The sequence below is a fragment of the Bombus flavifrons genome, chromosome 3 (assembly GCF_040668555.2).
Source record: "Bombus flavifrons isolate JBK064 chromosome 3, iyBomFlav1_principal, whole genome shotgun sequence".
NCBI classification, from domain to species: domain Eukaryota; kingdom Metazoa; phylum Arthropoda; class Insecta; order Hymenoptera; family Apidae; genus Bombus; species Bombus flavifrons.
This window is the reverse complement of record NC_138444.1, coordinates 5853328-5880192: the sequence shown is the minus strand read 5'-3', so window position 1 is coordinate 5880192 and position 26865 is coordinate 5853328. Positions and strand designations below refer to the sequence as shown.

The 26865-nt window shown below is 33.7% G+C and overlaps 1 protein-coding gene across 3 annotated transcripts in view; it reads right to left on the bottom strand.

Annotated features, from left to right (window-relative positions):
• Positions 1-12957: 12957 nt before the first annotated feature.
• crp (transcription factor cropped) overlaps positions 12958-26865 on the bottom strand; it is a 150160-nt gene continuing 136252 nt past the window's right edge. For 2 of the 3 annotated variants that reach the window (XM_069110265.1, XM_069110264.1), the window contains exons 3-6: positions 21597-21747; positions 20248-20513; positions 19660-20114; positions 12958-18549 (exon numbers count right to left, since the gene is read on the bottom strand). In XM_069110265.1, coding sequence (XP_068966366.1) covers positions 18225-18549; positions 19660-20114; positions 20248-20513; positions 21597-21747 — 1197 coding nt within the window. In that variant the 3' untranslated portion in view covers positions 12958-18224. The remainder of the gene's footprint in view (positions 18550-19659; positions 20115-20247; positions 20514-21596; positions 21748-26865) is intronic. The other variant, XR_011172701.1, reaches the window with a different exon arrangement.

The following is a 26865-nucleotide window of genomic DNA, read 5'->3' as shown; positions in this document are numbered from 1 at the left end:
TTTGAGAAAATTTCTCAAAATTCGTATCATACAATATGCCGTTTAGATACAAATAAATTCCGTAATGTAGCAAAGTTTCTTTGCTCACTTACTATTTACTGATTCTATATCGTGGTAAGTATTATCTCGTGTGAAATTAATCCAATAAATTCCAACAGGATATTCATCAAAATTTTATTTCAAGAACTTATCGAATACGTGCTAGTATCTGAACTTTAATCAAAGTGTGAAATACATTACGTTAAAGCATACATTTGAAGGTTTGTTATCGCAATAAATCCGTTTGTTTCAATGGTCTCGCAGATGATCTAAGGAAGCATTTGAATAAAGTAGAATTTGTACAACAAAGATAAGTAATAAATATTTTTACCTTTTATTAATTCATATTGTTAGTATATTTATCGCACCACACATCCGTACATTATTCAATGTCTTTCGGATATGTAATGTACTTAGTATAGTCCTACAATCCTATATTGCAACAAGTACATAAAATATAATGCAATACAAAAAACAGAACAATATACTACATAGGTAATATTCGGATAACCGTATAGCCATGCTTCTTGCGTTTGGTTGCTCTTCCTCCCCAATTTTCCGTGCTGTGGCTCCTTACTTATTCTCTCCAGAAAATTTTGTTCTCATATATTTGATGATTTATATACAACTACTTGCAGGGATGTATATTTGTAAATATCATTGAAATATGGATTTTAGGGGAAGAAGATTATCGTAAGGAGTTATAAAATTATTGCATGAAGGATGTAAACATACATATAGTTGACTTGTAATTTGATATACGATGCATACGCATATATACATATACACGTATGTATATACATATATATGTATTTAAGAAAAGATTGTTAAAAATTTTTCTGGAGATTTGTCGTATTCAGCCAACAGCTTTTCGCAGGATTTTCGCGTGCTTCTTCATATTCTGCTAATATAGAATAAATCATTGGGAGTAGGATAAGAAAGACAAGAGACAGGCTAACATTGTTTATTACTTTTTGTATTCAAGGTATCTCGAATGAATTATTACAAGCAATAATATAATCAAAGGTAATGAATAAAAAGCGATGAAACTAAACAATCAGACGTTACACCTCACTCGTTATTGGTCACAATTATCTCATTCTCGAATGATTGATTTTATTTCGCATTTTTACGGTTCTTGTCTCACGCTCTCTCTCTCTCTCTCTCTCTCTCTCTCTCTCTCTCTCTCCATTTAATAATTTGTACTTCTCTATTGGCGCAATCCCTTGCCTCTCTATAGTCTCTAAGAAACCGGTTGATTGCTTCACCAACGTCGACAGATTTGCGAGGTTTTACTATACGTTATCTTTACGACGATAATAATGTCGATGAAACGATGCGACTCGATTTTGTATTTATTACCAGTCTTCGGCATCTCTCAAAACGCGTATTCTATCGCACGAAAAATATAAAAAGAAAAAGGAAGAAAAAAAGAAATAGGAAATATTAAATAAAACGAAAAATATAGTAAAAGATCATCGACAATGATTACTTACGAATAAAAGATACAAATTCTATTTCGTTGATTGAGAAAGGAAATTTCTCTTTTAGAGTCTAAAGAGAAACTCCTTTAGAATGTAGTAGAAAATTAACGGAAGAAATCGGAGTGAAAAAGCATTCGAAAGTTTGAGGCGACTACTTTCCTGTTGAGATCATTTTTTTCTTGTCTCGTTCATAGTATGGTTCCATTTGTATGCACGCGTGCATACGCATCTGAACAAGAACAGGGGGTGGTTAAGTCCGGAAAACTAAATTGAGTCACATCGTTACGAAGATCATTACGTTTAACGACGACAAATTAGTCGTCGTTTATATCAACGCGTTCGATTCAATAAAATCTGGTTGATTAACAGTAAAATGAACGTGTTTTAGTCGTAATAATTCTTATTTTTTTTTTTTTTTTTAGTCCATAATTACATACCGTCGTTCTAAATGGATGGTTATTCTGGGAATATACAAAGTACGTAGAAAAAGAAGGGAAAGTAAAACGTTTCCGTTTTTACCTATGAATTAAAATGCTCCACCTTTGTAAATATGTGAACGTATCTCGCGTAATAGCTAGAATTACGTACTGGCGGTTTTAAAGCGAGTCCTCTCGGGGAAGCGGCAAATTTCTATGCGTGGGCATAACCAGTGCAGTCATTTGAGGGAATTCCTGACGAAGGTTCACGAGGTTCGTACTTCTCACACTCTGCATATATCCTTCTTCCGACTTTTATTTCTTCATTCAAATAAAATTAATTTTTCAGAAGTCGTTCTTACAGTCTCGACTCCCTACGTATTTTTAAAACTTTTTTATTCAAATATAAGTTTAAAAATTCAAAGTGAAATTACGTTTTCATACATAAAATTTTAAATCTTGCAACTTCATTAAAAAAAGACGATCAGTAAACAGATTTTAAAGATTATTTGAATACCAGAATGGAGAAGAAAGTGTGAACAGTCGACAGTGTGAAAATGTTGAGAGACAAAAATCAAGTCTCGTATCTTCGCGTGAAAAATATTTCGGCAAAATACACACAGTAATTTCTTGGACACGGCTTAAAACCGCCGGTAGAATCGATGGATACCGCCGGGTTAATATTCCTTTACTTTTAATCATAATGTATCGTTACAATGTTCGTATAACAATAAAGCAATATGCAAATAGTATGAAGACATTTTTTCTCAAAGTGTTTTCCGCTCGTGTGGCGCGTTCCGTGCATCGCGCGAGTCGAGTTTAACAATAAAACATTGCACTTTCATCTGTTTCATTCGTTATCTCATTATTTTTATTTCGATGCCCCCTTTCTTCTTTTTTTTTCTATTTTTAACTCGTCTACGTCTCACAATTCACATTTTTCATTTCGTATTTACCACGGGCAATACAGGCAACGCTCGATTCTTCTTTTTCTCTTGTTCTCGTCTAATTTTCTTTATTGCTGATCAACATGGTGCAACGTTTCATCGCCGTTTATATAATAATACGTTATTTAATATAATAAATTATCTTTCATATAAGGGTATAATATATTATCCGATAAGATAATATATTATTCTCGAATAGTTATTTTCTTACGCGAGCTTGCAAGGGTTCGCGTGTCTTTTACACATGCCTTAAGTGAAGTCGTCTTCTTGCTTTTATCAACTATTTCTACCTTTCTAATTAATTCTTTTTCTTCTTTTTTTAAGTCTAGGTGTGTTTTAAACGTTTCAAACACCGCCTGGCGGCTCTTTGGAAACGACCGGTCTTCGAACCCGTTGCGTCTGCACGAAACATCCGCTCCGAGCTTTATCCGACGTTTTTATTTTTTCTAGTCGTCGATTTAGTAACCAAGTACATCTTAACCCTATCGGTCGACCTGAGCGAATTCGAAATCACCAAATATAAGTTAACTCTTCGAGGATCATTGTGACGCCGTCATCTCGCTCTCCAGCTTGCAAAACTTCGTTTCGCTACACGATATATGAATCAGCCGATAACCTTTAATCGGTTGCCATCATGATTTGCACTCTTTTTTTATTCTCATTTGTTACTTTATCCAATTTAATTCTAATCTGTCAAATATTTATAAAATATTGCGTGTCAACACCTGAAGCCCGGAAGAGTTAAATAAAGTGGAAAAACGAGATATAAAGTCGGCCAATTTTTCGCGTTTCGCTCAAGTCGCTCCAGTGCAGTCGTATGTTTCATACCTTTTTTATTTTTTACGTTTTTTTTTTTTTCATCCTTAATTATTACAACGCTTAGAATACACCATTCTATCTCTTTTCCTTTCTTTTTCACAATTCTTGCACGCAGACACAAATATACACGACTTTCTTTCGCCCCATTTCTCGCACATTTTTCATTTTTGTCCGTACGTACGCCTAGTTCTATCTAAGTTCACGTTCTTTCTTCCTTTTCTTTAATCAAAGTTCAAAGAAGGAACGCCGTTTTTTAATAACCTGTCTCTGGTTTTCTAGAAAACCTTCGATTTTCTTTTCTTTTCCTTTTTTATTTTATTCATTTACGTCGAATTACAAGATTCGACGACCTTTATTTCTTAATACTTTGATGACCGGAATAGATCTTCACGTTGGAAGTCATTAGAGCTCGTTTCAATAAAACAAATTATGCCAAGTAACGCGTGTTATCTTATCCCCTAAAGTGTCTACTAAAACGACTAACAATCACGTGACGATAGATGAGCAGACTGTGGATATTTATGCGTTTGAATCTAAAAAATTCTTTAGAAATTTCATAAGTTCAACGCCTATTGTCAGAAAACTTGCGTCTCTGAATCTAATTTAACTTGGCTATCTTAGCTAATTGTAAGTGACAAAAGAAATAAAAAAAGTCAAGGGAAATATACTTTTATGTTTTTCTCTTATAACTATCTGTAGTATTTTGTCACTGAAACTAACTTTCATTTAGGTTTCTCGCTTCCTCCGATCACATTTATAAAAATGTTAATTTGCATAAACATTCGCAGTCTATAGACGAGAGTCCGTAGAAATAAATAAATAACGACTATACGAAATAAATTAGAATTTCTTACGATTCGTCAATTTCGGTCAGCTTCCTTCTCTTTCGCTTAATTAGAAGAAATGCATCGATTAAAAATCTAGTAGACGTGTTTACATTAATTAGTTAAATTATATTTCAACAAAAAGGATCGCTTGACTTAGTTTAAACAAGATTCTTTGAAAAGCAAAGAAAATATCCGTTTTTAACAATAGGACTACCGATCTATGTGTGTTTAAATACATTACAATCTAATATACATACATTTCAATTTCACAATAAAAGTAAATAGATATATCTACGAGATTATGTTTCTATCTCAATAAAAATGAGCGTTTCAATTCTTTAGAAATGGAAAAATTCACAATTAAGCCTTTAAAAGTGAGAAAACTAATATACAAGTTGTTGGAAGTGAACAAATTTTGTAAACACAAGATTGTAAAGACAAAAGTACTAAAATCCACGATCCTGACGAGTTTGATAGTTCTAGTGTTAAATCTATCATCCCCTACTTGCTCGTTCGAGCATCGACTCGTTCTGTGAGTTTTCTATTAAAACTTTAAATTCTCTTTTTTTCTTTTTCTCTAACTACGAGCAGCTTAGAATATCCGCGCTCTCAACGTTTACGCTCTATGTCGTTAAGTCGTTTCACCCAAGAAGTTTCTTTATTCTTCACATTTCCTGTCTGCCTTCTCATCCCCGATTTCTCTTTCGTTCAAACGAATTCATTCGAAAAACGTACGAACAAATCGCATTAATCGTCCTCGATTACCACGAGTCGATTTTTGCAATAGATATCGAAATAGAAAATTCGTGAGAAAAAAATTGATTCTTCGTTTTCTTATAAGATCAACCGATTTCTCGGGATAAAACAACTTATTTCGCCGATCTAATTAACGATCCCCGTTGAATCTTCGCTGTTTCACGCGTGCATTTACGTTTCGCGTCGTTTTCGCTTTCTTCCCATATTTTCTCAGCGAGCACAGTGAATTTATACGCGCTATTCATCAAACAATAAGATTCGATGGACAGAAGTACGCGAGGGAACGAAATCGAACATTTACAACAATCTCACGTTAGTCTATACCTATATAAATAAAAGATAAATTAACGATCGGCTATCTAAAGGCGCGATCTCCTATAAGCGTCAGACGCGTACGTCTGACATACGCGACAGACGCATTTATACCGATACAATAAAGTAGTACGTTCGGCTCGTTTTAAAACTGTATTCCACTTTCTTTATACGTAAAGAATCATTTTTTTTTTTTTTGCTAGACAACGATACACTACATAACGAATGCATAAAGAAACAAATGCTTCACGTTCATATTGGGTTAAGCGATCTGCGTTTAGTGGAACCGAAGCACGCGGCGTCTCATGCTTGCAGAAAATTTCCCATGTACAGAGGGATGCAGTAACTGTGTCTAGTCGAAAGCAGTGGACATGTACGTCTGATGCTTATTGGAAATTCAACCTTGGTAGAGTAATCGAGTTACTTTACTTTATAGAGAATTACATTGTTCTTTCCCGATTTCCCTCCATCCCTTCATTTCTCTTCCTCTTTTTTTTAATTTTTATCTATTCATGAATTTTAATTTATGCGTAATTACATGTTTGAATTGACTCGGATCTGTTTTAATTTTCAACTGTTTCGTTGCCGCACGAGTTGTCTGGAAAACGCAACTCGACAATCTTTGCGATCTCTCGTGTCTATCGATTGATTGCACTTCACTGAGCTTGTCGTTAAAAAGTGCTTGAGAAAAAGAATCTCTTTGATTGATTATTACCGATCGATAAGAACGTAGCATCATTTTTTCAGTTCTATCGAGAATGAAACGAACAGGCTTTTAAAACGTTGACAAGCTTGCGTGGACGTGATTTTTGGCAATTAGAATTTTTAAATGAAAAAAGAAACGATGTTGCTTAGTATATCTTGTATCTTCCCTCAAAGAGACTTGTTTGGAACTTGTTAAAATATATGTACATCGCAATTGGTGGATTTGATGTAATATTAGGTTGTCTTAAAAGTTTCTTTCGTTTTATACGGAAATAATAGGACAAAATGGATCATACATAATTCAATAAAGTAATATAAAAGAAAAAAATGTTGTGCGTCTATTATTTCCTTATAAAACGAAAAAATCTTTCGGGACAACTTAATACATTGCCAGAAATACACGTGAACGTGACGTTCTTGTCGCATCGAGTGCGAGCTGCGATATTAGGCACTTAACATTGTCACCAGAGATACATTTGTTATGTGCAATTTAAAACTAGGGCGGTGTATTGTGTATGACTTTAAGAAACTCGTAGAAAAGATTATTTTAGACCCGCGTTAACCCGTGTTTTTACAATATTTTAATTAAATGTTTAATTAATATATTTTCGTACTATTTTCATATTTTCATTAAAGTAAAAAATTTGATATTTTTATTAATAAGATAATTTTCCTATAATAGAGAATAAAAAAAGACGCGTGTATAATTTCATTTAAAATGATTTTATAAAATAATTAATTAATTTTGTATTAGATATTAAATTTGTATTAGTAATTATTTAAAAAAATAAATTTGTTGACATTTGTAAAAAATATTTTTCACTACACCGGGCTAACGCAGGGCCAAGTTAGTCATCATCATATATATATTTTTCACTCCTGTTTGTTAAGAATAAAAACCATTGGACAAATTTTAGAATATTTTCATATCGAATAAAAATTCGTCGTGTTTGCATGCGTAAGGTAGAACATTCACGTTTATCCGTCTTACAAGCTATCAAAAACTCTGTAAAATGTACAAAAAGTTGTCCTCGGCAAATTACAGATAACAAGTTGAGATTCCATTTTAATTATCTTTTTCGGTTGATCTTCATGATTTTTATTCTCTTTCAGGATGATCAAAACGACAGTCTTTCTAGATATGCGCAGAGTCCGGCGTTTCTTGTAAAAATTCACTAGATCCATTCTCTCTATTCTTAAAACGACACGATTAATTATTATCAAATTACGGTTTATTATTCGTAACTGCTTATTCGTAACGGTCGTTGGCACTAAATGCCCTGTGTAAATTAGATAGCGTTTTATCGATCATCGAACGTGGTAATTAAATCTCCGAGTATACACGCACGCACACTCTTCACCTCTTTCCACATTTTTTTCGTTTTTCTTGTTTTTCCTTTTTTTTTTTTTTGTTTTTAGTTTAGTAGAATTTACGAAAGAATTTATTTATTATTCCACAGAAATCGACACTTTCTTAACCCACACATGGATAAGAATACTGTAGATTTGAAGTTTTCGATCTTTTACACGAAACAAAGTCGTCTTCTTGATGCATTTTAACAATTGCTGTCTGACAAATTTTAAATGAAAGTCACTGTGTAAATAATGAATATTTGAATATGGATAATAAACTTAAAGATGTATTAAGATTGAAGAAATATTTAAATGTTGATAATGTTACTTCATTATTTCACAATTCTACTTTTTATCTCGGATTTGGTTAACTCAATATCGCATTGTTTGACTGTTAGTACGTGAAATCCAATATCTTATTGAATGTTCTCATTCAAAAATTAAGAAGGAAGAAAGTTTAGAAGAAAATAGCGCTGTACCATTGCGAATTTATTTTTTCTCATTTTTTCCTCTTACGTGAACATTTGATAAAAGAAGAAACACATTTAACAGAAGTATCGAAAGAAATAAATAAAAATCAAGAACATTCTTTCTCAATTCTTTGATCAATTACAAAATAAACCTTACGAATTCTAGAATAAAATTAAGAATTACGGTCTAGATTACAAAAAGGAAAGAAAAAAAAAAAAGGCAGAACGAACAGTATTCTCTCCGCTGTGCGATCTCTCGTTTAAAGGTTCGTCCATCCAATGTTTCGATAGTTTAATCAACAAAATTACATCGATAAAAATCTTCTTATAGCTACAAGGAATCGCAGAATCTTGTCCAAAACAAGAGCCGATTGCAAACAAAACAAAACAAAACAAAACAAATCGTCCGTTAGAAACATCGTTTTCTCTCTAATATATTTATAATTTATAAATCGCAGCTTTTAAAAGTATAGTTCTATATAAATCTATGATAAATTAGAGTTCGTCGCTCGGAACAATGATTTATTTTTACAAGCTCCCCTTAAATTTCGACGATTAATAAGTTACGCACCACGATATCAAAGAAAAAAGAAATGCAAGAAAATTACAATCTCTATCGTGTCGATGAGTTGAAATGAAAATATTGTATAAAAAAGAAGGAAGAGAAAGTAAAGTTGGAGTTAAATGTGGGAATATTTTGAAAATGTTATTTAAGTGAATTTGCAAGTGAGAGTAAATGTGAATATTAATTATTGGAACGGTTTCACGCGTTCTCGGACACTCATTCATTGTTCTCTCTCTTTCCGTCGTACACAGTTTGTTTCTTCTCTTTATACGAATTGATTACAAAACAAGTACATTCGAATCAATGGCAGTCTGTTCTTGTTCGAAACATTGGGAACAAAAGTGGATTTCGCATTCTTCTGAATATCGTAGATCATTCAATTTTTGATGAACGAACTTTTCATTGCGAACTTTTTAATATTCCATAATGTGTCGCTTATGACATTAGTTCATTTAGGAATTCATTTGTTCCAAATGAAAGCCAAATAATGAAATCGTCGATGCAACGCATATTTTATGCCTACCACTATTTTAATAACGATTATTGTTAGGTTATTTAGAATTGCTTGGTTTATCGAGCCAGTTCATTTTTGTTCTCAATGTTTCATTTCATGTATTTATATAGACGGAATTTACGGCGCGTTGCGACGTTCCTCATTTTCTTTTTCGGCTTTCTCTTGTTTCTTCCGTGATTCATATCTGTTTTCGTCTAACTTGTTTCATCTCTATTTTCGTTTCTTCAATTTGTTCTTTCTACGAGGGAATGCAGACGCACGAAGCGAACGTAGCTTAAACTTGAGGAACATTTTCTTCTTTCCTTTCATTGTTTTCTGTTTTGTTGTCCATTATATTTAAGATTATATAATCTTTCTTTCGTTTCGTTTCAACAATAAGTCGATGTTCGAGGGCCTGCCGAAAATTAAACGATGAAACCTCGATCACAATGGATTTCTTCTCGATTTTCTTCTAAGCGAATAAAACAGATTATCATATACGCATATCAGCTCCTAACGACTAGACATTCTTCAACGTTCGAAACTTACGAAAAAAAATAGCCGCCAATTTGTCAGATCGCTACTTAATCGAGGTATCACCGCTATTTAAATCGAATTCTTTTATTCCATGTCCTTTTTCAATTTACAATCGTGAAATAATCGTAAAGAACAGAGAAAAAAATACTAATACTGTTACAATGTTCCCTTCGCGAAAGCTTGTAATATTCCACCCATTCTTCTCGTTTCTATTTGAACGATTAATTGGACGGCGCTTCGAACTAATTAGGTACATGGTTTTCATCGATCTCAAAGTCAATAAAATTGTTCCATCAATCTTCCCTCTGTTTTTTCTTTTCATGTTCCTGTCTTTATCAATTGTTCTGTTTTAAGTTCCAAACATTTCCATTAAACATTGATAAAAACGTGTTTCTTTGCCACTGATACGAAAAAATTTATTGATTTTTATTTAAACTAATTTATTAAGAAAAAAAAATTATTTTTTAGAAACTCTAGATATGTCCAACCTACTATAGTATTATGTGTTTAGGTCTAATTTAACAGAGGATCAAAATTAATTTTGATTTATCGGCCGATCAAATGCACGAATATTGCCGAACGCTGTTCGAAAAACCGCATCTGTATAAAGTCTTATACAGTCTTTAATTTGAATCTTAACTCTATAAGAAGAGGAAAAAGAACTGTATTTTCCCTTGTTATTTCGTTTTTTTCGTTTGTCTTCGTAAAATTCAAGAAAGAAACATTTTGACTTTCCTACAAATAAAAGCACGTTAAACACGCGGAAAAGAAAAGAAAAGAAAAGAAAAAGAAAACAATCAAACCGCCGTTTTCTCTCTCACCTTAAACGAATGTCATCTCGAAGAATTTATCTCTAAATTCTGTTATTCAGGTCTATTCTCAAAAAACGAGAATTTCTTTGAACCTAACTCTTATTCATCTTGTTTATTCACTGTTCCACTAAGTGTACTTCAACTCTCATGCACACTATTCTCTCCTATATTCCTAACGCTCCTTTCTCAACAAATTCGCAATCTTTAACGCTATTCACATACATCTTTTTATTAACCTTACATACGCAATACGTTGTGGCCGCCATTTTAACATTCTAGGATTTATAATATGCACAGTGCTTCTTTCTTCTCCTCGATTTTGGGCCCGTGGCGACCGAAAGTGTGATAGAAAAATAATTACGATGCTCGATCGATTTATCAGAGGCACTCCGTTCTCTCGAGCTATTTTCAGTCTCATTATCAACGTCATTTACTTATTCGAGAGATGAGAACACTCAAGAGCACACGAATCGATTTAATATCCCTCGTCCTCGTTTAAAACTTCAATAAACACTCGAATTTCTTTAAATGAGACATTTGAAATCAAAGTGACAGACAAAAGTTACGTTAAGATCAAATAGATTAATCATGCATATCAATTGAGTAGTGTATTTTTTATCAATTAAAATTCTAATATATATTAGTTACGACGAAGAATATAAAAAGAAACGTTTGCTTTCTTTATTCCCAGGAGACAGTTAATCGTCCATTTTGTATTCGCAGTGGACGATCAAGGAACAACTTTCAGTCGCCATTTGCCGCAAAAAAAGTACAAATCGAAATTAGCCTTAACGTTAAACTTCCTCTAATTAATTCATAATCGCTCGCACAGCCACGCTCGCCTAAATGTTAAAAGGATTCTTTTTCTTCTTTGTCGCTTCTTTTGCTTTTCTCCACTATTTCTTCTTTCTTTTTTTCTTATTTTATTCTTCATCTTCGTTTCTCTTGCTCTTTCTTCCTGTTTTTTTCTTTTCTTTATAATAGTAATTAAACTATTATGATGACTCTTCGTATTTTACCTCTAATTTTTTCTTATTAAGATTCTTTTAACTAAGTAATGTTAAAGTATAATGAAGATATAGCAATCATTGTTTCGTAAATTTATATGTATAATTTATATTATTTATTTTCTTCTTTTTTACCGGGAGAATTATCGAATTCTAAAGTGGCGTTTTAAATGTTTCTATATTCTCTTTTCTATCTTTCTGTCTATGTGTGTATATCGTTTTAAATCGTTTCTTCGTTTGAGTGAGGAAATGCAGCAATGTATAAAAACAGGTTCAATGAAACGCCATTCAAAAGTCCGTCATTTCTTCTATATTTTTCTGCATTCTTTATTTGTTCTTGCGTTGTTATATAGTTTATCTTCTTTGTTAGATCTTCAATTTGTATGCGGTGTAAATGGTAGATTAAAAAACATTTATGGTAAAAATTGGAGGAATTTCCTTTGTTTCCGAGTATTTGTTTCATCAATTATTAAAAGCTGTAAATCGATAACACATTTAAACGTAACTATCCGAGGACGTTGACGTGTATTCCAAAAAGGAAAAATAAAAAATAAATTAATCACTGTTGATAGTAACAAAGTTAAAAATTTTTTCTCTAACATTTTTGCGGATTTGCAAAGTTTAATTGGATCAGAAATTCCCATTGCTACGTGTACATTGTATATCGAAATTTAAATGGATAAGAGTACTATTTTCATAATACATAGGCTTCATAATTATAAGTAATTCCTTTCAAACAAAGAAGTATAACTAAATATTGGAATCGTTAATGTTTTATTTTATAATTATTTAATAGCATAGAATGGATATAATAATCGAAATCTGATTTTCCTCAAAGCGTTTTTTGTCAAACACTGGGCAAAATACACGTCAACGCGTTTTTCTGCCGCGAACCGACTTTACGAGAAATATATTACAGGGAAGAAACGCATGGTAGACCCACCCATACACCAACTCATCAATTTATAGTCTGTATATACAGTAATTAATAAAAATATTGGCACAGACCAGATTTTAATAATCCTGTGCAAACCTGCAAAACGTACGATTGCTTATTCAATTTTGTTTGTAATATATTTTCATCGCTGTTGTTAAGAAACTGTATCGAAATTACTTCGCAAATAATGAAAAATATATAACGATCTGTTTTTACTCCAATTTTTCTTATATATATATATAAGATATATATGTGTATATATATATATATATATATATATATATATATATATATATATATATATATATATACACACACATATATACATACTATACACACATATAGTATTTATTATTGTAATACGTATCTTTTATCTTCATGAAACAATAAATTACTGTATTTGTCTTCCAATAATATTGCATTCTTGCAACTTTATTTCGTTGCTTTGTCCTTAATGGGTACAATTAATATGGCAAAATTAAATATCATAACTTTGCAACTTTTGCTCCTTATATTTTACAAAAAATAAACAAAGAACCATGTCTTTTACAAACCAACATAAAAGTTTACAAAATAACCTGATCTATGCCAATACTTTTGTTTATCATGCGACCGCGGATTTCTATGCATTTATGCAAAAGATAAAAATGCACAGAATGCATATAATATATGCAAAAATATATAAAATACATATCAATAATTCAATACATAAAACAAATCTCTATCAATGAAGTTCATTGATCAAGTGAATTCTATTTCTTTAGTTGTGTTTATAAAACCATAGATTCCCATAAAAGTCCGCAGTCTACTTATCACCGTACTCTTCACCGTGGCTCTTATCATTCCTAAGAACTTCGTTTCGTCATAAACGAAATAAAATTAAATCAGGCATTTGTTCGCCAAAAATATAACAAGTACATTCTCTCTCAAATTCTTAGATTTTTAATAACATTCAAACAAGTATGGCTCGAGAGAAAACAAGATTTGATCGAGTCGCACGAAGCCTTAGGAAGGTTAAGGCTTTTTCCCCTAAATGCTCGCAAAGTAAGCTGTGTAAATGCGTATGCATAGCGTATGTAGTTTTCTCGCGTGTACTCTAGATTCGTCACTGCTTCTTTCTTACATTTAGACGCAATGTATGCGCGCAACATTCTCGTATACATTGTACAAGCTTTTCCATAATCTATGGAAGCGCTCGAATATTTAAATTACAAGTGTTCCTTGCTACAAGATACAATATCCTTTCAATAATTATCATTTCGAAGGAGTTTTCGCAAACCTTAATTTCACAAAAATTAGTGGCTGTCTTTTCCAAATAATTCGCTTGCAAACTATTATTTCGAGGAGACATCATTAAGTGAGTGTTCATAGAGAAGAAAATATTCTAATAAAAGAAAGTGTGAAGTATCGTTTAAATAACACTAATTTATTAAAACTTAAAAAAATATTATTGACAAGATAAACGCTGACAATTTAATTTCCTTGCAGATCTGTAATATTCATGTTTATATTTTAATCGTGATTTGATTAAATTATCAAAACGCACGTTATCGAGTAGCAAGAAACACGAGAAAACGGAAAGTGTCGCGTACGCGTGATCACGCATTCAGAGCCGAAAGAGGGGAGATCGATCGCGCGCATACACGCCATTACAATCGTATAAAATCACTCTTGAAAAAACGATTGATGAAATTTACCGGAGAAATCGTCGAATTATCTTTTTCCACGTCAGAGAAAAAAGAAAAATTAGGAAAGGAAAGAAAAGATGAAAATGATCGAAGAAAACTCGTATCTCGACTTCTTAGGCCCTCGTGCGTCCTCGCGCGAACATCGACCGCGAGATTTTTGTACATTACCCTTGAACAAGGTTTATCTTAATTCCTCGAAGGTACGATATATCAAAGTTCCATTAGTTACACTTTCATCGTGGAATTTTAAAGGTTAACCCTATCTTTATATAAATGGTCTCTTCGTACCTGTCGCGACACGAAATGTTTTCGTGGCGAACGAAGTGTGAAAAACGTGGAAATAGCGGCGTTGAAAATCGTAGAAAAACGATGAACGCGTGATAGAAAAAGTTGTCGCGTCAGGTACGAGAAACTGAAACTCTCTTCCATTTTCTTTCTTCTTCTCTCTTTCGTTATGCTTCTTCTCCATTGCAAGCTTTTTAACGTCGGCCTTAGATAATCACGTGTATAACCTACGTAACATCGCTATAATAGTATATACACACAGTACAATTACGGATTAGCGTTCACATTTATCATACCGATAGACAATATTAATAACATGGTTGTATCTTCATTGTGTACTCGCTGCTAACAATTCCTACGTACTCTCTAGCTGCTAAACGTTAACTAAAGTTCTTAATCTTTACGCCAGTGTTTCATCTTCGTTTATTTCATAATTCTTTCTGCGTCTGCCTTTTGCTTATGTACTTACAAACACAAGTGTATGTATATCTAACAATGAAATCCCTCTCGATGATAGGCATACTACATATTCGCTCAAAACTCAATACATACACACTCTCTCGTATCTTCATCGCATGGAAAACTAAACCGTGTGTCGGTATATCGAATGGCGATCGAAAGGATCCACTGTTTCGATCTGGAAAGAAAAGAGAAATAGAAAAAAGTAACTAGACGCACGCGTTATGTCGGTAATTCAGTCCGTGTTTATTTTTCTAGGATTAAGAAAAAAAGATGCAACGTAAAACGAGAGAGAAAAAGAGAGAGAGAGAGAGAGAGAGAGAGAGAGAGAGAGAGAAAGACGCGTTTAACTCAAACGAATGTATGTCTGTCTGTTTATATAGTAGAACTTCATTTATTGAAACGAAATTTTGTTAACTGATTATTTGGTTCCTCTTGCACAATGAAATTAGTATTATTAGTGACATTTTACTAATCATAAGTTACAAATTATCAGTATTAATAAGTTCTTTTGATAATAAAATAAATGAACTTTTACAAATCACAAGTCATTTGCTTATCCTATTTAACATGTGTCTATAAAAGAGAAGTCTAACACATAAAATTCATAATTTGTCAATTTATTAATTTTATTAATATTTATACTAAATTATTGTGCAAGAGAATCCTGAATATGAACTTTTATTAAGCGCCTCATAAGCCAAATTGATCAGCACCACTTTTGTCAATTTCTCAGTTTCATTGCGTGACTACATGATTAATATTCAATTCTTAATAAACAAATGACTTACTTTCACAAGATCATTTATTGCAAAGAGATAACAAAAATAATAATAAATCCTAAAGTAAGATTAAAAAATAGTGTCTGCAACATCGTCACTCTTCTCTGCTTTTCAATTTATACAGATGATCAATATGGCTTTGTCATAGGGTCATGTATAATATAGACTCTTGTTATATATGCACATTATTTCCTTCATGAATAACTTCAGCTTTCAGATAAACAAAGTTCTACAATATTTGATTGATCGGTATTTAAGTCGCGTTCGATCCAATCGAATAGATCGTTCTTCCCTTCAAAAGGCACGAAGAAATCATGGCTCGCTTCTCTCAAGTTTCTTAACCTAAAAACATCGTGCTTCGTTCGACGTACAAAAATGGTTGGGGGGAAAGTGTTGTTGCGAGGATCACCGAAGCAGTGTTGATGGTGATTGCTCCCAGTGTTTCAGCCTTCTGCGTTTCAATACATGTATATATTTTTTTGTTATTTTTTTATTATATGTTTTTTTGGTTTTTCGAATTTTCGTCTCGCGATTGAGGTTAGGGGAACAAGTGAATATTAAAAAAGTGTACACACGGTAGAAAAAGTCTGCCTCGCGAGCTCGAGTGTCGTAATATGCATGCCAGACACGATTTGCGAGAAGGGAGTGAACGATCATCGTTTCAGCGGCTGATCGCCGCCATTTTGGTTCGAACGCCAGGTCTACCAATTTTCTGTTTTTCGTCGCTGGCACTACTACTATCTACGAAGGAACAAAAAGTCTGGTTACTCGATATTTGGCACAGATTAAACGGAATTTCTTGCTCGCGTGTGCTCTCTCGTGCGACGAGATCACTCTTCGACTGGATAACTATGTTTTTCGCTCTGCCGTTTTTTTTTTGTTTTCTCTTCCTAAATTGGTTCATGGAAACAATCGGTATTTTTCTTTTTATGGCTCTTTCGCTTAGGTGCATCTTAATGTGTGTCAAATATTAAGCATGCGGCGTGTATGTGTAATATACATATACGTATATATATACACATATATACGTGTAGTATGCGTACAATGTGTGTGATCGATCCTGTTGATCGAACTATCACTCGAACAATATGGTACTAAGTCCATATGAACATCGTAAAAAAAACAGAAACATAAAGAGAAAAACAAGAAACAGAGAAAAAGAAAAGACAAAAGAATGTACGGTGTCGTCGAGAGTGTATCCGCTTCCTATAAGTATCTTTTATATGTATATATATATAGAATGCTCCTTTTTTTTCCTTTTTTCTTTGAATTCTCGTAACAATGTAAAAAAGAAAACGCAAATGTGTGTATGTTTGTGTGTGTGTGTATATATATATCCATTATATATATATCTATATACATATATACGTATACACACATACATATACATATATGTATATACACATTTCGCGGAAGGGGATCGTACTCGTTACATTGTCTCATGTATATACGTATATATCGTGTGTACATATGTATATATCGGTACGACATACAGCATACGCAGCCTTACGACCTAGGAATAATTATTATTGTGGTAGCATGTCGCCTTAAGTCTATGGAAAAAAAACAAGAAAAAGAAAATGAAAAATCCTGTCTCGTTAACACACGAGGAGAGAAACGCCCGCTTCGCTGTCTCGATTCGCGAAGTGATGAAGGGGATAAATGTTGGGAAAAGACTAACGATTCAACCCTATTACGGGTGTTATTGAGGATGACAGCAGGACAGGGAAGAATCTTTCTTGGGAATGAGGGAAACGCTTGGGTTCACCATCGTGTTCTTATTACAAAGAAAGAAAATAAAAAAAATAAAACGGAAATGGGACACGATGGAGAACCTAACTAAGAGGAAAATATATCGGTGGTATTTACAAGAACTAGCGAGAGGATAATGATGATTGGAGTGGGCGATGAAAAGTGAGGTTAGGACGAGGGAAACATTTCGACGACTCGGTGGCGAGGATCCTTTCGTCGAGCTTCGACTTTTTGGCCCCACCCTCGTTTCGAGATTTTCATAACCTCAAACTCCATCAATAGAAAGTATGTGGTTAGATAGCTTTCTCGTTGGATCTGTCGATACTTATTAACCAATAAACGATTATCTAATCCCTCGAACGTAAACAGCAACAGGTTTGAATCTCGATGGACACTGGGGACAGATCTGTGCTCGAAACGACGGCGGACGACAGGCAGTAGGAACATACGAAAACGCCGACAGAGCAACACCGATACAATGGTCGGTCGGCGGTTACAACAGCGAACGCAAGGAGGCGTCCCGAGCGTCTTCGAGGAAACAGAGCCTCCGACTCGAGCGTAGACTGTGTAGCAGAAACATCCTTCTTTCTTCTTCTTCTTCTTTATTCTCTCGGTTGGTTACTTAACGTACGTGTTTCTGTGTACACACTTTTCGAAGGATGCGTCTCTTGATGTCTCGATGCGTCGCGGGTTTTCGACCGTCCATTAATCTCGAGCGGAGGCGAGTTCGCCGTGGCGAACGCGCGCGTTCAGTTTGCTGATCGCGACGCGCCTTTTGATCACGAATGCTTCACTACGATCACGCCCGGTCGCTGCTGGGCCTGTTGCTGTCTGTGGAACTGAAGGAACTCGGCCTGTAGTAGCCGCTGCTTCGCCGTCGGCGACGCGCCTGGCGTAGTAGATGATTTGCTCGACGTGTTCGCCGTTTGTTTGTTGGTCAACGCCAGCGGCATGTCCTGCGCTGGTTCGTCGCTGAAGAGATGGTCCCCCTCTAGGTGACGTATCGCCTCCACGATCGTTTCCAGATTCTGTCTGGAGGTGTTCGCTAAATAAAGCCTCGCCTGAGGGGAACTGTCGTCTAGGGAGTTTGAAGGCGACGGCAACCTGGAATTAGAATGATTTTTCTTTTATACGTGCTATCATGTAGTTTTACAAACCGCATATTTATGCAATTTCCTATGTTAATGAATGTACATAAACAAACTGAACTTTGTTCCAGTCACTAAATATTGTGTACATTCTGTACATTTTGACAATTAAATTTCTCATAAATGTATAAATACATGATAATAGCATGATAATAATGAATTTCATCGAGCATAACAAATTTGTGTTAGTAAAATGTATCAGAAAATTCGAAAATAATATTGAAAATTTGATAATTCTGCATGAAAATTATTTGATAAATTATAAAAGCTGTTTACATTTTTGAAGTCTTGTTATCAGTCAAATGCACGACGTTCATAACAAGAATCATAAAATATTAATAAGATGGAGACATGTGTTACTATTTACCTTGACATTTACCCTACATACTAAATGCAGGCTATATAAATGTATCACGTAAAGTTCATCGTAAAATTGAAACACTTATATCTTGTAAGTAAAACGATAGCATATTTTAAATTTGTTAAGACACATTGCCTTTTCCAGAAATGTTCTTAATATTATATAAGACGTGATATATTATACGAAATTAATATTAAAAATTGACTCCACCTATAGAATAATCAATTTATTAAACCGTTCTATCTATATATCCGTTATATCTAACCATTATATCTATAATCTATATACAGTAAATTTAATACATATAATATTCAATGCATATATAGAATGTTATATTTTTATTTATTTCAAATTATTATTTTATAATTAATATTTATTCATACATTACAATACAATATTATTAATTATTTATAAATTTTCTAATACCTATAAAGGAGGTTGCATATAAACAGAAGCTGGGAACGAGTTGCACTATAAATATGTTACAGACTTTTATGTTTATATTTTTTATATTATTATAGATATACAAAGATATAAAAATACACAGAACCCATATAATATATAAAAATATACAGTTCTGTTTCTTTAATTATTCTCCTAAAAATACAAATTTGCATCCACTCATAATGTAACCAGCAATATTAATATATTAATACGTATAATAATATTAACAGAAAATAAAAAACAGGAAACCAGAACACTCACCTCTCAACTTCTACTTTCGGTTCCGCTTTCATAGCGGCCTCGAGGACGCTTGGTAGTCGTTGCGGCTCCGCGGTCGGTGAGAAAGGCCTGCTGGGGCTGGTGGTGATATATTGAGGTGACGCGTTTTTAAACTCCCCCGTAGTCGTGGCGTACGTGACACGACTCGACGAGGAAAAAGAGTCACCGGTTGTCTGTTCGTCAATTGCAGAGAACACCTGGTTCTGACCAAACGTTACAATCTTCGGCGAACCTGGTCCAGTCTCTTCCTCCTTGATCTCTTCTGGTACCATATCGGCGGGTTGTGGAGACAGAGGTGGTGAACTTGGATCCGGACTAGACGTGTCCACGGTCTGCGTCGTGCCAACCGGTGCCAAGGACACCACGGAAACTACCTGCAGTGCCGCTACCGCTTCCTCTGTCTCTTGAGCGATCACGTTGTCCGTATGTTCAATCACCTGAAGAATAGGAATTAAGAATTTCACCCTCTTCATATTTTACACATTGTTGTCACAAATAAAGAGAAATTTTTATGTACTATATTATTTATTGTCAATGCAATAAAAAGGAGAACATTATTTAATAATTTACCTCGTGAGGCTGATAAGTGATCAGTTGATTATCCCTGAATCTTTCCGGGTATAGTTGACTCTGTATAGCTCTCATCTGCTTCTCTAGATGCAACCTCGCGTGACGTTCCCTTTCCAACTGTCGTCTGAGTTCTACCACCTCACTGTTGACCACAGAATGTCCCTCTGTGGTCACCGTTATTACCGACAATGGTTCTGGGGACATGCTGCCCAATCCTTCGTCACCGCTTTCGCTAACGTGCATTGGTAGACTAACCACGACACCTCCTGAAACAAGCAAATTCCATCGATAATTCATTACTTAATCACATATAGCAAAAGCAGAATAAGTTCTACACTCTTTAACGTTTCTAAATGTATTTTATATCGTCGATTTGATCGAAGAGAATAGAATTCACAAAACTAACTTCTGAAAGTAAACTATTATCTAGGATAGAATGTGTTAATATTTTATATATGATATATTCGAGACTTCTAAATTAATAATAATAAATATAATAAAACAAATATATAATATATAATAAATAAATTCATTCTTAATAAGGATATTACTTGCACTGGAATTATAAAATAAAACTAAAAAATGAGGAATTAATTAATAACGCGCTGAGAATTTTTAAATCGTGTGCGTGTGTGTGTGTGTTCTTTTTTCTTTTCAGTTTTAATAAAATTTCCTTCGTCATATCTCTTTTCAATAGTCATGAAATGGAAGTTTGTATAAAGGTTGTGAGTTTATAAACTTATCATAAATATAAGAATGACGATCACAAAATCAACGATTATATTCAAATAATTTATTAGTCCGTGGAAATCAATGATTTAGTAGACAAAGAGGAAGCATCCCTCTTTTTATCCGATGCGTAAGATTGAAAATTTAATCGCGCCGCGCCGTGAGAATCAAAGGAAAGTAAACGAAGTTTCGATCCTATCGATCGAATTGCGACTTCTTCCCTCTTGTGAACAGAATAGAATATCCGGCAGAGCCTGCAGGAATGTAATTACTCGCACGAAAATGACGAACGACTCCTATATTAATCTCCACACCACTTTCGACCGACAAATTAAAAAATTCCTCGACGAATCTTCCCGATGAGTCAGTATCATAAAGCAAGTTATTCTGATGACGCGGGTAAATTAGTGATCGTGCGTTCGCAGATTGCGTTCTTCCTCCAAGAGTGATAGATTAGTTCTATGGTCGTAGTAAAATCATACAAATATTTGATTCGCAATTTTGTATACGTTTAAGATGTATAGTTTCAACTTAAGATACATACTATTTAGTTAATGACACATTATAATCGTTATAAGTAAAATTGTCAATTTCCTTTAGATCAAAGTGAACACACTCACCTTGATTGTCCGGTTTGCGTTTCTTGATCGGAACATCACCACCCTCGTGTTGATTCACCAGTCGCTTTAATTGACAGTTCTGTGACAGCAGTTGGGTTTTCTCTTGCTCCAGCTGGTATATGTATTCGGCAGTCTGCTGAAGTATCGCAGCCTGAAATAAGAATGCCATGTTATTGAAATAAATACTTATTTCCGTATTTAGTACGTTAATAATTTGTATTCTACAATCTATGCGATAAATATCATCGATGATCATCAACGTGTAAGATACAAGATACAAAGTAAAAATTAAAATGAAGTGTTGCAGGTGCGGCCCAACGATGTATCCAAGATTTAAAAAGTGATCTTCAAAGCGCGCGTTGCTACTCTATTTTTATCTTTATACACGTTTTACCTAAATCAATATCTATTCCACCCATTCTAAGTCAATACTCGTTAAATAATTTTTACATCGTATTTGTCAGATATCGTGGTGTTCGAACATTGTCGATATAAAAATTGTTCTATATATTTTTAGAACAAACTGACGCTAGAACGAACGAACTTCTACTAAAACCATCCTGGCATATCTCGCTATACTTTCAATCAATAAAAACCTTCGAAACGAACCAAACTAAAATCCATAAAATACCAAAGGACAAGAAACAGCGGAACTAGGCCGAGTTTAAAAAGAATAAAGGTTCATTCAACACGCAGGTGTTCCCAAAGAATTATTCGCAATCTGTGTCTGAATACAAAATAAATAGGCAAGAGGAGGGGGTGTAAGATACTTCCTGTTTATATGGCTGAAGCTTAAAGGGTTTTATCAAGGGGGAGAAAGGACCACCATGGGTCTGTGGTCGAGTCGATAACATCCGGAACAGCGACGTACGCGTGTCGTACGCACGTAGTACGTAGTAAAACGGGAATGGTGGTGGTAGCAGCGAAAACAAAAGGGTCAATTGATACAGGAGTAAAAGGTAACGGGCTGTACGTTTTGCACCTGCCGACAGGTGGCCAACGAACAGATGCCCGCGTGTGTCGTGAAGCCATCTTCAGCTGTTTCTCTCTTGAAACTCGTTCCACTCGAAACTCCAAGTAATATACATTTAAAAAAACGTCTCCACTGTGATTATGCATATGATGCAAAGGACATTTAACTGGTTAATCGAAGAACTGGTTTCATGAATAATTTTTTCCTGCAACCGTTGAATTATTTTTTCTTTTCATTTTTGCTCTAGATTTGTTCATTTTGGATCGGATTAATTTGTAGGTTCAGATGCATTTCTCGATGCGATAAAAGCAAGATCAGGATTCACGTTAAAAAATGTTTTGTAGAATTATAAATTGAGCTTTTTTCACTGATCTTGCTTTATGGTTATTTTACTATGAATCTGTAATTCCTGTTCTCTAATTTTTATTTTAATCGTAATATAGGATTTCAATTATTTTTATTTTTGTTCTTTATTATTTTAAATATAATTGTTCAATTGATTTATCTATCTATTTTCTCTTTTATATTGAGAAAAATCTTGTTTTTCTTTTTCTAATTTACTAATTTCCAAGTAGATTCATAAGAGCATAAAAAAAACAATTGCTTTCATGGAAATTATTCTATGATTTTAATATACTTTATTACATTAAAGTATGAATATATTAAAATTTAATTTAACGTAATTGTATTAAATTCTGTTGCACACATTGTTCCTCTTTCGAAAGGCTGGATTATTAAATTCAAAATATCATGATAACGAGAAAGTATTTCACAACTCGTTAAAACTCCATGTAATTCGTCTATGCTCGCGTGTAAGCACGGACAAAGAATTTCTAGAATTTAAATACATAGACTGCTGAACATGATATTTCGCAATATGAAGTCATACACGAATTAAGCGATACACCGTATATAAAAGAGAATTAAATTTAAACTAAAATCAGTGGAGCTAAAGTTTATACGTTTTAAATTTCTTGAGGGATTATTTCTACTAATACAAAAACTATTATTAAAAATACAAGCAACCATATGGTTTTAATTATCTTATAAAGTTTATTTATTATAAAAGGTACGAAATATAGAATTTGCAAAGCATGCGATTCTTTTCAAATCCATATTTTTATGGACACAACTAATGAAATAGAATACTTATATTTATGTACACATTTCAGGAGGATCTGACCTTTGGAATTTATTATAGCAACAATCGTAACATTCGATGAAGATCGACAAAATTTTCATTACATTCTTCCATGGGACTATCGAATGGCAGAAAAATTTAATTTGTTCACCAGAGTACCGTATCTCCTCGTGTGGCTTGGTTTGGTTTACAATCTCACGGTTGCATCACCTAGCGTCATTCAGAGACAAATGAAAAGGCATGGCGATGAATCTAATAAAAAATTACTCGTCAAAAAGGTCATTCGATTCCAATGACAGCGCGACGAGACGTAAGGGAAAAATCAATTTGGAGATATAAATTTGGTATTGAATATATGATGAAGACGTGTTTGACATGGTTTGAAGAAAACATAGGGTGTCATAAAACATATAAAAACATATAATAAAAGATCACAAAATAAAGGAATAAAAAGATATTTTCATTTAAAGTGACATTTAGATCACTTGAAAAATCCATTTAGATATTTTAATATTGAAATCTGTCCATCGCACAGATTATACTTCAAGTATAATACAATATTTGCATATATAACAATTGAAATAAATTGCCCTACTTAAGTTTCATTTCTATAGAAAAGTTGCGCCCAATAAAAAAATATGAATCTACATAAACTGAGCAGCTAACTCAAACTCGTGTAAGCGGATTAAGTGTGTGAGAGAGGTCAAGAAAATGTTAACGATGCGTTATATTGCGTATCATGCATATTTACATACATCTATGACATCATATGATTGAATCTTCGGTTTGGGCGAGTAACGATCTAAATATAATTCGCGTCGAAAGGAACGAAAAATGAAAAAAAAGGAAACTAGCAAAGAAAAGTATTAGCCAATTCGCCAAAAAGTTGTCATTCTTCCGACAAAAACATAAAACGATCTTACGATCAACAAAAAATCTTTTCCTAAAATATTCCTACTCGCATAAACACGTAAAACACATGGAAATATTGAAGACGAGAAACACCGCAAGGTTGAGACAGAAAGGAAGTAACAAAACGAAAAAGATCACTCGTGAGAGGAGAGAAAGGTGGAGAAAGAATGCAAAGGTGCGCTGTAACAAGACCAAAAGAAGAAAATGACGAAGAAACTAGAGTAGAGGAGAAGTCTTAACCAGAGAAAGACGAAAAAGAGAAAGGATGTCTGAAGAATAATATCAGAGGAACCGGGTACGAGTCCCTACACGGACTCTTATTATTGCGTTTGCGTGTATGTAAGCCCGATCTTAGAGCATAATCGCGAACACACTCGGCATCTGTCAAGGGCACAAGGAGTTGGAACGAAAAGAGCTGCCCTTTGCGCGCATGTTTTTCTTTATTTGTGCAATTAAAAACTCACAGTTAACATTGAGAACCGGAAGCGATCCAGATGGAACCGAATCCGCGTTCCTTGGAGAATCCGCGGATTTTATTCCTTTTCGTATGTTTTAATTCATTTCGGAATTACGAAATTTGTTTAATTAATAAAGCTAGAAGAATTTTGATAATTCACAAAAATAAATACATATTTAGATATTCTTTACAATTAAAGAAATGTTAAATATTTAATTGGAATTTTCTCATGTTCTTTAATGTTCCGACTGAAGATGTAAAATATTTAAGAATTTATTTCGGGTATTAATAAATATGAAATATTAAATTAAAAAAATACTTTAGAATTTAATTATTAATTTTCGAAAAGTTATGGTTGGATATATATCACGAGTATTCTCATTTCTATTTCTTCTTTTGCCCTTTAAAAAGAGAAGATAGAAAAATTAAAAGCTCATAAAACATCGAACTGGGAGTTGATTATGTATCGCGTGACTCGATCGCTTAAATTCGAGGCAATCCATTTTTTACCTCTAGACAATCGACGCCGGCAATACGAAGAAACAGCTATAAAAATGGTTGTCGTTGTTTGCCATGATTTCGGGATCAGCGTGATCTAGCTAAATCATCCAGGTTTCAATTTCGAACTCGCAATGTCTGTGACCAAATCATGTGTTCGCGTGTTCATACGCATTTTCTCTGAATGCTATAAAAATCTTTCATATTTTAGAGCGGTTTATAAAGTTCCTCTCCCAAAACATTATATATAGTTTGTTATGAATATTCATATAAATGTATTATTACTGTCAATAGAGGTATTATAGATCAAGAATTTTTTACATTACGCTAGTATCGATATTTATTGCTCTAAAATGTCATAATCTTATTTCTGTATATCCTCCAATTACAGAACTATATAAAAAAGAATTCTACGTTTCATAGATCGATAATCTTCTGTACTTTAGAAATTTTCATATATTCGCATACATTTCGGAGCAGTTATAGTTATATGTATATATAATTAGATTTCTACATATCGGAGGATTTTCATTTCATAAAGAAAAATATTTTTTCAACGTTAAGATCGAAAGATTGAATTTCGCTTAGGAGATGCCAACTCTTAGGCCGTTTTTCGACTATGATGATTAGGGGAGCCGAAAGGCCACGCGTACGGCCTGCTCGGTCAGAGTTCCGACGCACGTGCCGAAATCTTGTTAATACCATTCTGCAGAGTCGTGGCGGGCCAAGGTCGATCCTCGAACGTTTCCTGAACGTTCGCAGATAGCGATTTACGGAGAGGAAGCGGCCAGTCGAATCGACTGGCCAGGCAATTTTTTTAAATAACTCCGCTCAGAAAGTTTCGTACGAACAATTGGTTCTTCTGATCATCTTCAATGGCTCGATTTGATGAAATTTTATTTGTGTAAAAATGCTAAAAAACCATGTTAGACGTTGCGTACGAAAAACTTTAATAATTGTCCCTATATATAAATTCGTTTTATAATAAATGGACAACGATAATATTCTACGAGTAATGTAGCGTTTATGCGTGTCACTACCTGGTAGTGATATAGTATGTAATAAATATCAAACACAAGGAAAATCGTAAATTTTGAATTAAAACAATTCTTGGATATAGGAATTTAAAAAAACTTCTCTGAGTGTTATGTAAACGTATTATATCATGCGTTGGACACGTGAACGTTTTAAATTTAACAGTCATTAAAAGGGATATTTTCAAGATATATTACAATAAAACGTCACTCACTGGTTTCGTCTAGTATATTCAGCAAAAAGAAATTTATTA